At 41.9% G+C, this 18,249-nt stretch overlaps 1 protein-coding gene across 1 annotated transcript in view; it reads right to left on the bottom strand.

The window, feature by feature from the left end:
- BRINP2 (BMP/retinoic acid inducible neural specific 2) overlaps positions 1–18,249 on the bottom strand; it is an 87,056-nt gene that overhangs the window by 19,545 nt on the left and 49,262 nt on the right. The window contains exon 3 of the mRNA XM_084865757.1: positions 881–1,071. Within this exon, the coding sequence (XP_084721883.1) occupies positions 881–1,071 (191 nt within the window). The remainder of the gene's footprint in view (positions 1–880; positions 1,072–18,249) is intronic.

Genomic DNA, 18,249 nt, shown 5'->3' with positions numbered 1-18,249 from the left:
AGGCCTCCTTCCTTTTCTTAGTTCCATATGTCTCCCCAAAGCTCCCCCTTGTCATTCAGCTTATCCATTTGGCATCCTCTTTTGATCTCTATCTCAGGCATCTACCTGAGGATATAAAATTCTTCCTCTTAAGTTGTTTATGAGAAGTTTCCATGGATATTTATAATCCCTCCAAAAGGGCAGAAGCCTTGAAGTTTAAGGGGCCCTTTCCCCTCAAACACTCAACACCTACCACATGCGGCAGCTGGACTGACCCCCTCAGAGAGCTCTTTTTTGTCCATCAGACAGTGAGCTAAATGTTATAATAAATCCTGTTTTCTTCTGCCAGGCAGAGAGAACTCTGTCTCTCTACAGCTTCTGATTCTGCCCAGGGTCCTAGCCAAGGTTGCACCATCCCACCCCCACTTTAGCCTCCATCCAGCTCAGAATTATTAGAATTGGTGTGTGGTCACTAATCTATATAAAAGAAGAAGAGGGGTCAGGGACTCAACAGACATTTCCCTCTTTGCCCACGGACCTGGCACCTGTAGCCACAGCAAATATAAGGATGTGGAGAAGCTTCAGTTAATTGGCTCAGTCAAAAGGAAACTGAGAGCACCCCCTGCTGGCAAGGGTTTGTGGGAGTCTATGTGTCTCCCAACCTCTTTATCCCATCCCCCTTCTCAGGAAGATGCTGAGAAGCAAACAGCAATATTCTGGAATGAGTTTGGATATTAAGAAGCTATACTGTTCTCAAAGGCACCAGAAAGGAGACAATTCTCAGGCAATAGGCCAGGAAAAACAAAAGATGCAAGAAGACTATTGAAGCTATACTCAGTGGACCTTAAAGCTATTTTAAACAACCTGGCGACAATCCATGCAGGATCATAGTGTTGCTTACCTCCTAGGGTGGCTGAAAGTAGGAAATGGGTGCCGTACTTTTTGATCAGGTTTTCAGTAACCTGTTGCAGGTTGGGTCTCCTTCCCAGGAGGCGGATATTCCGGATAAACTCTGGGGCAAGAGGCAATGGCAAACTGAAGAAGTCTCTCCTTTCCAGAGCCAAGTTGTTCACTTTCCAACGGGCAAACTCCCTGGAGGCAAGGTCGAAGGATAAAGAAAAGGTCATTGTATTCTGGAAAAGAGGCATACAGTCCACAGTAGGTCATGTTCTTCTTCCTCTGGAACCTGCTCATCTGTCGCAGCCCACATCTCCTGATGGATGCACCCACTGTCTGAAAGAGGCCCTTTGGCCTCCCCCTACCTCTCATTCCCCGGGCTGTGAGAAAGGCTTTCTCAGCTGACCTCCATCATAACTTACTTTCCTAACCTTGCTTACTGGAGAGTAGCTTACCACCTTGTTCATGTGAAGGTTGTTATGGTAGTAGTGTAGTAGGGGAAACAAGCAATGCAAACAGTGGTTTTCAGAGATAGGATCTAGTCACAGTTGGCCCCAGGTGAGTGGATATATCACCTGTTACGGCCTCAGTTACCTCTTTGTAAAGTCAGATGTTGGTGTAGAACAATAGTTCTCAAATGTTTTGGTCTCAGGACCCCTTCACACTCTTCAAATTGATTGAATCCTCTCTATATATGTGGCTTACATCTATTGATAATTTTCATTTTAGAAATAAAAACTGAGAAAAATATTATTTATTTTACATTACGTATCACATAAATAACACATTTTTATGACAATAACTGTATGTTCTGAAACCTAATTCAGCAAGAAGAAATGCATCACTGCACTTTGCAGATATCTTCACTATCTAGCTGAGCAGGTGAGGATTGCATAGTCAGATTTGCTTCTGCACTCAATCTGTTAGGATAGTTGTGTATGTTCTTCTATGGTGCCATACTAAGATTAACAAACATAGTTTCTTAACAGTTAGTTCCAGTGTGCAATCTGAACCCATATCAATGAACTCCTCCTCTGTTACATTAAAATCCAATGTTCCACATTGTTCTTTGAATAGATCTTTCTACCCTTCTGATTTTGTAACATCATGCATTAGTCATCTAGAAAATATGGGAACACTGAGTTATTCAGATCTTCCACATTTTGACACTTTTCATTATATAATATCAAAACATTATATTCATTAATATTACCACCAATCTCATCAGAAAAGTCTTCAAATATTGGAAAACTGTCAAGCTCATGGTGACAAATAGGAGTTCTCCCAAATTCTATTTTTTTGTTTGAAAGCTTAAATTTTATCATCGGTAATAAATACTGTCAGTTGTTTTTCTTAAAGAGGCAGGCTTCCTGCATATTTTTTTTTGAGAAAATGTCTGCCAAACACTGAAGTCTGAATAACCATGGTTTGTCTGTTGGTTGTCAAGAAAAAATTAGTTCCATAAAAAAAGTGGCAAGTTCAGCTCACAACTGAATCACAAAAGTACTTTTTCCTGAGATAACCATCAACTGTCATTCTTCAGTATACTCAGACATGCTTTATGTGCACCTCCTATTTTATCATATAGAAGATTAAAAAGACATATGCTCATGGGTCATAATCCAATGAAATTAATAAGTTTTACTGCTTCAAAGAATTCTTACATAAAACTAGCATACATGTGCATGTGTGTATGTATAGATGCAAGTATGTAATGATTAAGAATATATGACCACTGGTGTCATTTGATAGAACTGCCTTTATTCAAACTAGATGCCAGAGGTTTTGTTTATGTTTGTTTTTGGATCTTCGGTGTAAATATCAACATGGACATCCTGAAAGGAACTCAGGGGACCCACATTATGAAAAGCCCTATTCTAGAAGATGGCAAAGTTCATTTCCAGTGCCATCTAGAATTTTAATCTTTATGCTTTGCCCCCCCCCCCCCACTGAATTGTTTGTATTTGAAAGGGGACCAAGATTTCCAAGGAGGGGTCTTTGTCCTGGGATGAAATGTAAAAGATCATATCCATTAATAAGGAAAGAGTTTTCCATACCTCTGTAATTATACAAGTAAGGACCAGCTCCACTGCCTTAGCATCTTCTCAATCTTATCATCCATCCCAACTCTTCTCCTCATGACAGTGCTAAGCCTTGGTCTAATCTTCCCCCATACCCATGAAGTACAAGTGATAGGGGTGCAAAAGAATAAAATAATTCAAATAAATTTAAAAAAACACGCCCCATTTGAGGCTATAGAATCCCCACATCTAAATCTAGAGACAAAGACAGAGAGGAGGGGCCCAGGCCAAACATTACCAGGGAAACAAAAGAAAAGGGATGATTAATAATTCACAGTTCTAACAAAGTCTTTTAAAATGCCTGCTGTCGGCGCTATTTAAGCAGGGAAGTCCATAAAAATATATTATTATTTATGTCTTTTGTGCATAAAATGCTAAACTTTAATATAAGTACAGGGTACTTGTCAAAAGTGTTTTTATTCAAAATCTCACTACCATGTGAAAAACAGTTGCTTGATCTCATTTCTAAATTGCTAGCTGGCCAATAAAAAGACATAGAGTAGCTTAATGTTTTAATGAAACAAAAACAAGACCCAATTACAATCTGCCTACAGGAAACTCACTTCAGCTTTAACGACATATATACTGAAAGTGAAAGAATGGAAAAAGATAGTCCATGAAAATGGACACACACACACACAAACACACACACACATGCACACAAACACACACAAGCTGGGGAAGCTATACTTACACCAGGAAAAATAGATTTTAAAACCAATGATTGTAACAAGGGACAAAAAGGTCATTTTATAGTGATATATATATATATATATATATATATATATATATATCAATTCATTGAGGAGATATAATTTTTATAAATATGTATGCACTCAACATAGGAGCAACTAAATATATATATCAAATATTAACAGATCTAAAGGGAGAAATAGACAGCAATATAATAGAAGGGGACAGCAATAACCCATCTTCAATAATGGACAGATCATCAAGACAGAAAATTAACAAAGAAACGTTGGACTAGATGGAATTAACAGAGACCCACGGAGCATTCCACCCAGCAGCAGCAAAATACATATTCTTCTCAAGTGCACGTGGGCCATTCGCCAGGATAGATCATACATTAGGCCATAAAACAAATCTTAATAAATTTAAGAAGGTTGAAACCTCATCATGATCTTTTATGACCATATGCTATGAAATTAGAAATCAATTACAATAAGAAAACTGGAAAATTTACAAATACACAAAGATTAAACAATGTGCTCCTAAACAAACAATGGGATCAAAGGGGAAATTATGTGTGTGTGTATTTCATTTGTAATGAGACAAATGAAAACACAAATATAAAAACTATGGGATGCAGCAAAAGCAATCCTAAGAGGAAAGTTTCTAACAATATATACATATATTATGAAAAAAAAATGATCTTAAAAAAGCAACCTTACTTCAAAGAACTATTAGTAGAAAAGAAGAGTCTAAGCCCAAAGTTAGTAGAAGGAAGGAAACAACAAAAAAGGAAGGAAAGACATGGAGACTAAAGAGTCAACAAAATAGATCAATAAAACTAAAAGCTGGTGTTTGTTTGTTTGTTTGTTTTGGGAAAAAATTAACAAGGTTGCTCAGTCCAGAGGAGATCAGCACAGGGAGTTAGTTCTGCTACCTCAGATTTTTGCATATCTGCCTCAGGGGCTGAGGGCATCAACCTATGGATACAACTGTAACCCCTCTGCAGCACCTCCAGCGCCAGCATGCATAGGGGTTGGGAAGGTCTATTACAATCACCTTATGTTAGGAAAAAATATGAAACAGAGAGGGAAATGGTTTGTCTGAAGCAATATAACCAGTTGGTACTAGAATCGGAGCAAAAAGCTAGTGTCCGGACCCTCCCCCAGTCCTAGTCACAACAACTGTGATGATTTTGACAATAGACAATGAGAGCCAGAGAGTAAAGAAAGCAATTTACACATCACCCAGTAAGTGGCAGAGCTAAGATTAAGTTGCAGGTCAATACCAGACTGCTGTTTCTATAACGCTATTTTACCTTGTGTAAATTAGGTTAAGTGTATTTTATCGCATTTTAATTTTTTTTAAATGCTTACTATCTTCTAACAAAAATATTTCATTGCCTGGAACATTTCATTCTTTTAATTATCTACACAAAACATAAGTTTACTGTGTTTCTACAACACAGTGCAACATATACACTGAAGCAAAACCTTTTTGGATTAAGGTGGCTTCAATGCACACATTTGTAGGAGGAGAAATTAAGCTCTAGAAAAAAATCAAGACCGTACACATGGTACCACGGGAGAAATCAGAGAAAAGACCTAATTCAAACTCCTTTAAATGCTCAGGAAAATATAACACAGAATAACAAGGACTTAGAAAAATGGATGATACTGTCTTGGGAAGCTTTTTATGAGCAAATAAAAAAAATAAGGGTTAACGTTTAATGAATTCTTAGAATGTGCCAGGCATTCCAAGCATCTTATAAGTACCAACCAATATAATATTTAAAACAATACTATAAGGGAGAAAATATAATTACCTTTATTTTATGGATGGGGAAATTGAGGCACAAGTAAGTTAATTTCCCAGTAAGTAATACCTAGTAAGTGCGAGAGTGAGAATTTAAACACAGGTTGTCTAGATCCATGATCAGATCTTCACACACCCTTTCATAGCACCTCTCCTGAGAAGCTCCAAAGGGCAGTGGTTTTGAGTGGAAGAGTGTATAGGGGGGTGTGAATTTCATTTCAAATAGAATACATGCACTAGGATGAATTGGTCATAAGGCCTAGCAACTGCAGGGAGATTCAGGCTCTGAGGGTGTCCAGTGGTTTTCTCTTCGACTTCGCTAAGTTTCTTCCTGCCCTTTGAAGCCCTTCCTGGAATTAAAATAATGGGGGGGGGGGGGGGGAATGTCTGTGAGTGGTTTTGAGTCAGAAAGTGGTAAAAAAAATATGATTACAGAACATATTAATCTGGTTCTTTGCCGCATCTTGAAACCTCAGAGGCAATACTGGAAAGCAGCGGAGCTGTTCAAAGAATAAATGTTCATTTCTGAGTTTTCATTTAGTAGTTCTTTTCCAGTAATAAAAGAATCCAGGTTTCCTTTTCCCTTAGGAAAAGGATATTTTCTACATATTAATTAATTAGCACATGCTACTTCAATGAAGCCTTCATCTTTGTTTCAATCAAGACAGCAAATAAATCTCCATTTCACTTCAGCCATTTCTCCTAAAACCTTCTCCCACTGAGTTTGGTTTGCAGTAAATAATCTGAGAAAGCAAACATTTCAAACACAGGAACGCCCCCCTTGGAAAGTGCCGTTGGAACAGCGGAAGCCAGTTCACCAGGGGCTCACAGGTTAAGCTAAAGGTACCCAGAGCTCTCTAATGTGGACTTGACTTGTCAAAAGTGTTCACACTGCCCTCCAAAAAGGGCTTCAGTAACCTGCTATAATTATCAGAAGTTGGGTCTTTTCCCATTGTATTTTAGATTAGCCCAGAGTGAACAACACATATTTATGACAAAGGCTTATTAACATACCCATAAAATGGTTAATAACAACCTAAACAAAGTTTAGGAAAGGTGTAATCCAGTTTGATGGGTAAACCTCAGTGTGTTAAATAAAGCAGCTGTACACACTGACACTCAGAAGATTTGAGCTCTAGCTCAAAATCTCGATCTCTGGCTATATTCTGAAGTGATTGTAGTTATCTTGGTCCCAAACTGCTTAGCATTAATGGTCCAAATTGTCAAAAAGCCATGCTTCTGGCTGTATATGAGGTTAGGGATTTTCCCAGAATCCAGCAGGAGGAGAGCTGAACAGGCATGCCAAGCCTCAGGCATCAGGAGCTCCTGGGGGCTTGGGACCTGGGCCTGGGCCAGCTCTGGGTTTGCAGCAAAAGTGTCTCCATGACAATACTAAATGGATCAAGGTGTTCCTAATTTGAAAGATGTAAGTGAAAAGGGATGCCTCCCAGCCACAGCTCCTGACTGTAATGGCAGCAACCATCCCCAGCACTGTGTTCCTTCATGTTACCCAAGGTCAATGAGAATGCTGCCAGCGAGAGTCCCCCACAGGGTCCCAGCTCCTGGCGATTAAAGACTCAGAAAAAGCACAGCCAGGGTCTTCTGTCCCAGGTGCTGTCTCCAGCAGCTGCCTGCTGAGGCACCACTTTTCGGGCTTGGAAACTGAGAACATTGATCTGGCTCCCAGTGAAGAGTCATTACCTATGAAGCCTCCCTCCCTGGGAAGCCTTGAGGGAGAGAGTATTTAAACAACAACAACGGGGGGAAAAATCCATAATTTCGGAACAAAAACAAAGCTATACCTCAAGTGAGGCTGACATGTCGTAGTAATGAATCCTGCAGCCTATAGTGCGGGCAGTGGTGCTGAGATCCTAACAGCCGAATTATTCTGTTACCAGTTTCTAATCGACGTCTCTTTCCCTCTGTGTGAGAGCCCGGTCAGGCCCATTCCCAAGGCCACTGACATGGGAATTTGGAAAGGCCATTTCCTGTGTCCTGACTATGCAGCTGCCCCTTTCCCCGGCTGTGCCCCGCTCTTCAGGCCGGACACCCGTATGGATGTGCTCCAAGTGCCAAGAGCCCATTTGTCCCTCCTGAGTTAGACTCCAGGCTGGTTCACTGTGAAGGGAATCAATGTTCCCTCCAGCAGAGCCAACCCATCACCACATGCCAACTCAGGCAGCATTTCTCAGAATAGGATCTGATCCGAAGAGTTGGCAGAGGTTTTAAGGCAGCCGTGGAGCCTGGGATGCCCAGCTCCAAGCACCACGTTGAAAGCAATGCTAGAAAGAATGTGCTGTTGTGGTAGCGACTAATCCCCTTCCCTGACCTATTTCGGATAACCTCTGTTTTGGGGGCATGTTCCTCCAAACTTCAGTATTCAAAGGGATTGCAGTGCTGAAAGGGACTGAGCTATGGATTCTCCAAATGGTTATTTTGGTATGACCCATCTCATAAGAAAAAATATGATTGGTTTTCCTTGAAAAATTAAAGAAGTTTCATGAGTTATTGAATAAAATATTTAAGAACTTTGAAGCAAAAAGGATGGATTGGCCTTAAGCCAAGGCCTTAGTTTTCTTGTCATTTTTTCTGTGACTTGACTTGGTCTATGTTAACTGTCAATCACTGTCCATGGGAAATTTTCTCTCATTCCAGCCAGCTCCGGATAAATGCAAATATCTTTGTTCTCAAAAACTCCCTTTCTTTTGGAGTTGCCTTTTCCCAAATAGCTTGAGATTTGCCAGTTTGATGCAGTAGTCTCAATAAACCCTGCTCATCATTGGGCCACTGATGTCCAGACACAAAGCAGCTTTTCTGTCCTCATTTTCTGTTAACATATCTCATATCTTGGTCTGTGGCTTCCAGCACAGAACCCAACCCATCAAGTTAAGATGTTACCCTTTTTCTTTTTCTTTTTCACTGGGCTCACACTGTTCATCTTGAAAAACTCACATGAACAAGAATAGTCAGAGCCAACACACACATAAAGGATGCCATTTACTTGCCTCGGCAACTCAGCTGTGATGGTTTCATATTCTCTAAGTGGACATGTTAGAAGCTGAGGGATCTGTGGTGTTTTGGCTCCTGTATAGAAGGCAGTATTTCTAGACACATTACATCATCAGGAGATTCCTATCTCAATATCACATTATTGTAATGTACTTGGCTATTAGAGCCTTTACTGCTATAATGAATAGGACACCATTAATTTAAGCTATCAAGAGAAATTATAATAAACATCATAACCTCTACTAGTAGTATTGGTATAAAGCTTTCTTTTAGATTTTTTTAAAAATTTGTACACAATTTTCACATATGCTCAACTATTTAATCTTTACAAGGACCCTAGAAAGGAGGAGTAGAAAATATAATTACTCAGCTATTAACCTTTACAGGTTAACAAATGAAGTGACAGAGAAATTGAGAAAATGACCCAGTCTCAGTTGATCAGCAATAGAGTGTGATGAGATCCCAGGCCATGCTGTGAATGCTTTCCTGCTTTTGTCTGTGACCTATGTGCAAGTTCAGAGACCACTGTACACCTTTATCATACTTCTCAGGAAATACTTTTGCCCTGTTTTCCACTGTGGCTGGGAGAAATCCACAGGCAGGAAGGCTTCCATTCAGGAGCCATGGGTTAAATTTCTGGGCCCTGAAACTCTGAGGGCACAGGAGCAGAATGGAGGCTAGCCCTCCCATGATGACCACAGCCCCTGTCTCTCCTCCTGTCTGGAAGAATTCAAGAAGCCTGGCATGGAGGTAATTTAACAGCCTGCTGTATTCTCACACAATGGCCTGTAAACAATGATTGGCCAATTTCATTCTAATCTTCCCAATTTTGCTCTAATTAAAATCAAGCTGCAGCTTTCAAACAGTTTAATTAAGGCTGATTGGGAGAGAAGACTCAAGCTTAAAGGAGAGGAAGAGACCAATGTTTATGGAATCTCACACTGTCATGTTGGGACTCCAGGGCTTGGAGAGGGCACTGCGAGTTGTGTAGAATCAACATGAAATGCAAACAGACAGGTTGGAAGGAGGATCAGTGGATCTGAGAGAGTAGAAGGAAATGAAAAGGGAGCTAAGATCTGTGTTTTTCCGAGTACAGAAACCTCAGCTCTTCTCTGACCTCTCAACCCACTCCCTGCAGCTCCTCCATTCATCTGTGGAAAATGGCTCTGGTCACCACTCTACCTCCCATGTCGTTGTCTTTGCTCAGCAAGCAGACAGCCTGTGCTGTGCTTGTCCCCAGCAAATGTCCATGGGCCACCCATTATCTACTTAACTCTAAGAAAATTTCCCCAGACTCACAGTTCCTTCCATTATTCTACAAGTTTATTCCTTTTGCAGTGAGATAGCCCTTCTGGTATTTGGGTGCATTTACTTTTCATATGGGCCACTCTTCTTTGGACTAACTATTTTTAGTTCCTTTAATACAGTTTCCAGATTCCCCAGGCCCTTTATGTTCCACCTTATCTGCTTGCAATCTAGCTAGTGAATATATTTCTTTTTTTAAATCCAACTTAAACACAATCCAGTGGGTATCCTCTGAGCTACTGAGAGTACACTAGGATACAACATCTGAATATGTACAGCATTATCATCATCATCATAACTATCATCACAGTGCCTCTTTTCTGAGCCCCTGTGTTGCCAGGCTTGGGACTGGATGCTTTATATATTTTTTAATCATCACAAGTATCTTCCAAATATAGTGTATTATATTGATTCCTCATTCTCATCTAATTACAATGTCCCTAGACCTGTGACTTTGCAGTATCGCTTACTCATATAGAGGGAGCTCATTTACCTCCACCATTGATATTAGATTGGCTATGTAACTTTGATTTGGACAACAGAATATGGACAGAAGTGACAGTGTGCCAGTTCTGGGCCAAGATCTCATAAGTCATTGCATTATTCCACTGTCTCTTGCATCTCTGCACTCACCTTTAGAGTTGCTTTCCCCAGGTAGCTGCAGGTGCTGCCCTTTCAGCCTGTGCCCCAGGAGAAACTTCATTGGAGTAAAGACCTCATGACCCCCTTGCAGGCCTGCTTCCAGAAATATAACTAACCAAGCCAACCTACAGATGCATGAGAATAAGTGATTCTTGTTTTCAGCTGCTGAGTTTTGAGGTTATTTTCATATGCATAGTCATAGCAGTAGTTAACTGATACACTCCGCATACTTTAGTCCTATATAGCTAAGCTGGCTGAGATTCAGATAATTTAAGTATCTTAGTCAAGGACACTTAGTTAAGCAACAGATGGAGAAAGCTGATAATCTTTCTACTATACATATTTCCTTTATTAATGCACTTGAGTATTATATTCTTTACATTTATTTATGCATTCATTGGTTGATTCTTAATATTGCCCTGACTGGGATTGAACCTGCAATCTTGCCATATTGGGATGATGGTCTAATCAACTGAGCCACCTGACCAGGGTTATTGTATTCATATTTTAAAAGTCAAAAGTATTCATGACTAACAGTAATGTAATGATCAACCAAACCTCACATTTTTTTCAGCTCCATATTTCTTTTTTCACAGCTAAGTCAGATTTTCTATATATTTGTAAAGTTGACATTTTGAACTTAAATTTAGGGCTTTGCATTTTACACCCCCCCCACCACCACCACCACCACCACCAAGCTTCCTCTGTATTAAGTATAGCAATGTGACTGAACACAGGCCTAGCCCCTAAGATTTGCCATGAAGTCCTTCATGCTCTCTCTCTCTTTCCTTGTCCATCAGGATCCGGTGTTGGATCTGAGGTCCCAGAGTGATTAGGTAGAACAAACCTTGGTCCTGAATGATTTCATGAAGCAGTCTTTTAACCCTTCCGTAAAGAGAATGTGACATGAACAATAAAACAAATCAACTTTTATTAAGTCATTGCGATTTGGGGACTGTTTGTACTTGCTTTAGCCTACTCCAACTAATACTACCTTGATTATGTCAATCTCATATTCTAGCCTGGCAAAATGATCTTCACTCTTAATTCTATTGTCTGTCTAGATTAGGGACTCTTTCAGTTACCTGACTTTTATTGTCTACGAGGTCAAACACCCATGCCTCCACTTCTCAGCTCAGCAGCATCCCCATTGGGGCCTCTCTTTTTGTTTTATCTGGGTGGGAAATGGTGTTGGCCTCGAGGCCTCAACTTTGATGCTGTGGGATCATGGCATGTGAGTCTCTCTGCAGGGAAAGCACTTATCACTGTTCAGGTTTATTTTGTACTATCGATAACTATAAGATCAATGGATAGATTAACTCAGACTATAGTTAGGGAGAGAAGTGTGGATTTTAAGTGATAAATCTGATTAATTTATGGAAATTGCGGTAGGAAAAATTTAATAGAGTAGCACTGACTCATCTTCCTTTCCTCTCTATCCACAAATCTTCCTCCATTTTTTTCACCCTCTTCTCAAGATTCCCTATGCTATTGTTTTCCACATGTACTCTCAGGAGACCAGTCACAAAAAGAATGAACACTATTTTGAAGTAAACCAAATTTGTTTTTTAGTTATCACCAAAGAGTTCTATAAAGAAAGGCCTATTTTTACACCCATTGTACTGATGAGAAAACTGAGGCACAGATACAAAATAACTTGTACAAGTTCACACAATTAGAAGTAGTATGACTGTAGTTTAAACCCACATGGTACGAGTGCAGAGCCTGGAGTCTCAACGACTTGCTCACTGCTTCATGTACGGTAATTTAGTCGCAGGACATCCTACTCTTACTGAATAATTTCATTCAGCATATCTTTATATGTGGCAGACATGGTGCTGGGAACTGGATATTATAAAGATGAAATAAGATGTGTCCCTTGACAGAAGGTGTTTAGAACCAAGTGAAGACCAAAGAGAATTAGAAAAAGGAAGGAAGGGATGAAGGAAGAGGGGAAAGGGAGAGAGGAAATAAGGTAAACAGTAGAAATATGAACATATTGAAGGGAAATCATAAGTAGGCTAACTCTTGAAGGAGTCAAAAAAGACTACATAGTGAGGTGATGTTTAAATGGGTTTGAAAAGTGAGTAGGAACTCCCTAGCAGAGAAAAAGGAAGGGGCTTTGCAGGAGGAAGGAAAGAAGTCTTCATGTCTGGGCCAAGCTGGAGATGTTCACCGAGACTGGAACAAGAAGAAACGGTGTCGTATGCTCAGTGATGTAGAGTCCATATCATTGAATATTTGTCAAAATAGTGAATGGGTGATTTTGAAGTGAACGTTCATTCTTTAAAAAAAAAAATGCATTTGGGTTTTATCATGTGGGCACCAAGGGACCCACAGGAGACCTTACAAGAGTTTGGACAGGAGAAAAGAAGGAAGTCCCAGTGGTAAACGATGAAGCTGGAGAAGAGAGAAGGCTGTATTCTGAGGTGGAAGCCTTCCCACTCCCATGGCAGGTGGGGATGGGAAGAGGAAAAAGTCCCAGCAGCCGTGTGCCTGACAGCCCCAGGGGGCATAGCAAAGGAGACAGAGATACAATTGTGTCGTAGGAAACATGGCAGGGGTCATGTGGCTATGATTTTACCACAGAAACTGGGTCCAGCTGAGAAAAAGTTAGGGATTTTCCCCCCTACATTTAACTTGAATGGAAAATCTTTGTTCTTTCACCACAAGCCTAGCACTTATTTCCAATTTTTCTTGAAGCATTGATGCTTTGGTTCCAAAGGAGAGTCACCACTCTTCTGAGGTGACCTGTGACCTAGCAGCACCTTCACAAGCATTGGAGAATTGCAGAGAATGCAGAGATAAAGAAGTCTGTGGAAAGGACAGTGCAAGCCAGAATTGGATCAACAGATCTTATGTCAAAATAAATGTCTTATATTTCCTTTATGAAGAAGAATGAAAAGAGATAGAATACAGCTTGAGGGAGAGAATGTGAAAGGAGGGGAAGAGAAAAAAGAACTTCTGGAGAGTAGTTGCAAGTATGCTGACAAGTTTAGGAATCAGGGAGAATAATAACCATCTTCAGATCTCTAGAGATGTGTCGTGAAGAAGAGGCCCTTGACTTGTTCCACAGAAATAAGAGGAAGCAGAGTCAGGATCCATAAGTGAAATTATGGGAAGAAAGAGTGTGATTCAATATCAGAAAGAGTGTGACTCAAGATTCTTATAGTGTTTGGGGCTGTCGAATGGAAATTGGCCTCCTGAACATTCAAGAATGGAACTGCTCAAGCCCAGACTGTTGACTGCCTTGTTGGGGATTTGTAGAACAGTTGTCTGCGTTGGGTAGGAAATAGCTGACTTTAGGTTCAAGTATCAGGCATCCCTCGGTTCTATTCTGTCCCTGTCACCCATGTTGTTGGGCTTCCTTGCTCACCTAGGCACTGTCTTTGCACCTTTGGCTTCCTGACCCAGGCGAACCCCTAAAGTTGTGGCTCCCAGATTTAGTCTCTCAGCCTTCAGGCACCTAATGGACACCACGTCCTTGGTGGTCACAGAAGACAAAATAATGTGTTATCAGCTTCTAGAGCTACACTTCTATTGAGTCTCATTTCGGCATGAGTTTCTAGCTGAATGTTTGACTTGCACACACCCACCTTTTTTCCCCACACTCTTTATCAAGCTCACCATTTAGCACACCCACAGAACTAACTGAGCAAGAGGCTGGCTTACCACACTGAAGTTTACTGCTGTTACTAGTAAACCAACGACGTAGCTTATGTCGAGGGATCATTAGATGGTTTCATGCCTCTGGGCATCCAGGGGAACTTACTCCCCAGAGCCTTTCTTCCTGTCCCTCTTCCGTCACTAGCATGTCCCCAGGGAAGGCCCAGACTCTCTGGGTACGCAAGGAGCATGAGAATCCTCCCAGCACTGGGGCTGGTAATGAAGGCTTGGAGCTGTGCTGGTTCTGGCGACTTCATTTCTCTCCCTTGAGGGCTCCTATCTGGCCAGTGAAACTTCTTGCTCTGACTCATTGTGACTTCCAGAGCTTGTTTGTTCTTTGCATGCAGAAGGAGAAAGAAGCACATTCTGGGTTCAGGGGAGAGACTGGCATGGTGGCAGAATCAGGTGCAGAGGGGAAAACACAGCCCGCAGAGGAAGCTCAGCCAGATCATTGCATTGTCCCCAAACCCTGTCCCCATATAAGAGCCCTACTATGCCCACCCCACACCTATAAGTCCTAAAACTGAATCGGGAGTCCAGTCCTGGGTCTCATTCGGAGTTTTATTGGAATCCACAGTGTGCTGTGCATGCAGGGAGTAAGCAGAGGTGACCCAGAGGACATACCAATCTTGTCACTGTAAGAAACTCCAAATTTACAAACTAAGCAGTGGTTATTTGCAGCACCAAAGATTTTTTTCTGGCTTTGTGAAAGTGTCGCTCCCATGTAGATATTGGTGTTTATAGATCAGTAGCTATCTGATCCTAAAGTCAGGGGCTGGAAACTGACTTAACACTGAATTTTTATAAGCCAGGACAAAAAAAAGAGGCTGCTTTTTGAAAATGGTATGAAGTGCCCCTCCAGTAGAGGATTCAAGTTACTTAAATTTAGTTTACATTGCCCACTACAGAAGTGCACTGGCTTTGCTGCGGGTGAGTTGCTTCTTCCCATGGAGGGTTCCCCAGCGTACAGGTGCAAATGGAGGACTCTGGAAACAGAACCACAGGACCTTTGTGTGGCATGTGCCACCCTCCAGCTCCTTAAAGCCCACCTTCTGCCTCCCAAAGCTCTGCGAGAACGCCACCAAGGGGAGCCGGGGGCCAGGGCACAGGTGGTTATGACTGGTTTTCCTTGGAGTTGTGAGAATCCAGGCTCAGATTATTTACTTCATTCAATAACAATTTAATGGTCAGGTACTCTATTTTATGGGTTGAGTGCTGGCTCTTCTTACCAGTCATGTGACATCTTCTAATCTCAGTGTCTTTATCTGTAATGTGTGTGTACAAATAGCATCTCCTTTGTATGAGGAGGATTACATATCACTTAATAAAATGTTGGGCATATGTGAGCACCCAGTGTATATTAGCTATTAATGTTTATGTTCTTTATGTTTAATAGTAAAAAGAGAGTCATATGTGCTCTTTCCCTATACTAAATAGAAACTTTGGCTAACTTGTTTGTCCTCCTGGAACCATCTATTTTCTTGGCCTTTGTCCTCCTTTTGTCCCACAGGGGAGTGGAGGAGATTGGTGACCCCTGCTGTCCTGTGGTCCACATTTCAATATTGTGTCGAGTCAAAGCATTAAGCTCCCAGCTCACAAAAGGCTCTTGTCCCTTGGGTACCATGCCCTCCAGTGGACAGCCCCACTGAGGCTTCCCCCACCCCCATCTTGCTGGTAGCTCACTTGCTGGAGCTTCATCGGAGGCCACGTGGCCAGCCCATCCACACCACCAGCCAGGACCTCTCTAGGCTTCATTAGGATTGGGCAAATCAATCCAATGGAATCCAGCTCCAAACCATCATCTCCAGCCCAGGCTTCATGGTAATAAATCTGCCCCATGGCCCTCAGGGCCTTGTGAGTACGCTCCCATCTTCTATCCTAGAGGGGAAGGCAGGTGACAGACAGGGGAATCAGACCTCCCACATACCACACTTTCCCACCTCACAGACCCCTGGCCACTTCCAGTCACTTGCTCCAGATTCTTCCTTGAGGGCAGAACTCCCTGAAGCCTGGGATGCATTCTGTTCACACCGTGTCCCCAGCACTTGTGGAGTGGCCAGCACACCCAGATGCTCAATAAATGTGCCCAGTAAATAAATGCACCGTGTGCTACTCACTGTTCTGAGCTTTCTGAGGACTGAAATAATTTTCTTGCGGGAGATGTGAGAAGCCCTCAGGGGGGATAAATGTGGCAGAAACTGAATAAAGAAAAAAAAATTGCGATTCTCTGACCCAGAAAAAGCTCTTCTCTCACAAAGAAGAAGAAGGAGAAAAAGGCGGAAAAAGAAGAGACCACATGAATAGCCAGTGTCCCTGTCTGTCTGATCCTGTGTCCTGACAATTTCTAGATGAAGCTCACCTCATGCCTTTCTAAACGTACATGTCTCTAAGTACCAATTCATTCATGAATAAAATTGTTTCTCAAAGCAAAAATTAATCCTCTTTTTTTCTGCCTGGCTGACGCAAGATCTTTCTTTTGAATCTCAATGGAAAATAAACCCAATTCTGCCTTCTCCCCCTGGCCATCCTGCATTCTTTCTTCAGTTCTTGCACATTTTTATTTTTTCATTTATTCTTTACAGACCATCTTTGCCATCGTATTTTGAGTCAGGGTGGATAACCTGGTTACAGCCCCAAAAGAGATGGGAAAATGTGGGGTGAGAGTCATTTTGTCCTGGGGGAACCTGGGACTGGCATCCTGGAAACTCATTCTGACATTGCATTCGAAGGCTGAATCTATCCATCAATCATTGAGCATGTCCTAAATGTCCTCCTCTCTGCAGCACTTGAGATGTGACATTCTGATGTGTTTTCCGGTGTGTGTGCTGTCATTCAAACTGGGCTGCTGAATTCCCAGAAATCACTAAAACTGTTTCTCTCTCTCTCTCTCTCTCTCTCTCTCTCTCTCTCTCTCTCTCTCTCTCTCTCTCAGCCTGCTCATATGTCCAGAAAGTTCTGCACAAAGAAAATGCACCATAAATACCCATAGGAGAACCAAGTGAGCACATGCAAGATGTGGAAAGCTTCCTCTGAATTCAAACTTTTCAGCATGAATGACGCTGGATTCTCAGTTGACCCAGTAAGTTTACAGGACCTGAAAGCACTGCTTACCATTTCCTCACCTGGGGAATAGTCCTCCACAAGAGAAATAGCCTTAGGTCCTGCCTTCTCCAGACATGCAATGACTTTTACTTCATTTCCTCACCCCTAATGCAGAGAAACGACAGGCCCCGCCAGGTGAGTGTTTTGAAACTGCATTCTGGAAGAAACCAGTGTTTCAGAGCCTTTTGGCATTTTGAACAGATGAATTATGGTGAAAATAACATAGTGGGGCAGAGCAGGGGAAGGAGAGACACACTCAAGTCCCTCTTGACATTGATCTCAGATGTGTGGGACTGGCTGCCTAGTTCCTGAACCACACCTTTGTCCCCATGCCTTGGGGAATACTGTCCACCACACCATCCCTCCTGCTATCTCCCTCATTCACTGGGTTTGGCCTGTACATCACCTTTTATTCCAGCTTTCCTTGACCTTTCTTTGCTGGGTGACCTGGCTCTTTATCTAAATGTGCTTATCTATAAGTTCCATCAGATGAAGAATGGTGTCCTTCTTGTTCATGGTTTATTAATAGAATCTTTCAAAAGCAGAAGCACAGAGTCGGCCCTCGAAAATGCTGAATGAACATTGCTCTTCGTAGACTCTTGATCCGTAGTTGCTTCTTTTGTGCTAGTTCTCCTTTTCCAAGAGAGAACACCTTCCTCTCCCATGTCAGAGAAGGGGCAGGAAGGACTCTGCTCCCCCTCCAGACATCCAGGACTGGAATTCCTTTGATAAAGATTTCAAGCCCTCTCTAGATGGCATGTGAGATGTCAGAGGTTCTGTACACTTAGCCAGTGCAGAACTCTGGGTCAAAGCAAATTCTCAACATTTCAGCTGTCCCTCCCTCTCACCTCAGTGGGTTGGGGAATAGTGCCTCTGACCAGACCTGCAGGCTGGTCACGGCCGCATTGCCTCCCCTTTTGCTCTCACTTGTCTTCCTCTGTGCACCATGCCTTTCTCTCCTTCCATCCCAGTGCACCGTCTGATTGTCAAAATATAAACCCAGTGTAAAGTTCAGAGATCAGCCAGTTCAGTCGGATTACAGTCATTTTCCAAGAGACCTCCC

Source organism: Pipistrellus hanaki, assembly GCF_964339955.1.
Source record: "Pipistrellus hanaki genome assembly, chromosome: 18".
Taxonomy (NCBI): Eukaryota; Metazoa; Chordata; class Mammalia; order Chiroptera; family Vespertilionidae; genus Pipistrellus; species Pipistrellus hanaki.
Note: the sequence above shows the minus strand (reverse complement) of the source record. Positions and strands in the feature narration are given on the sequence as shown.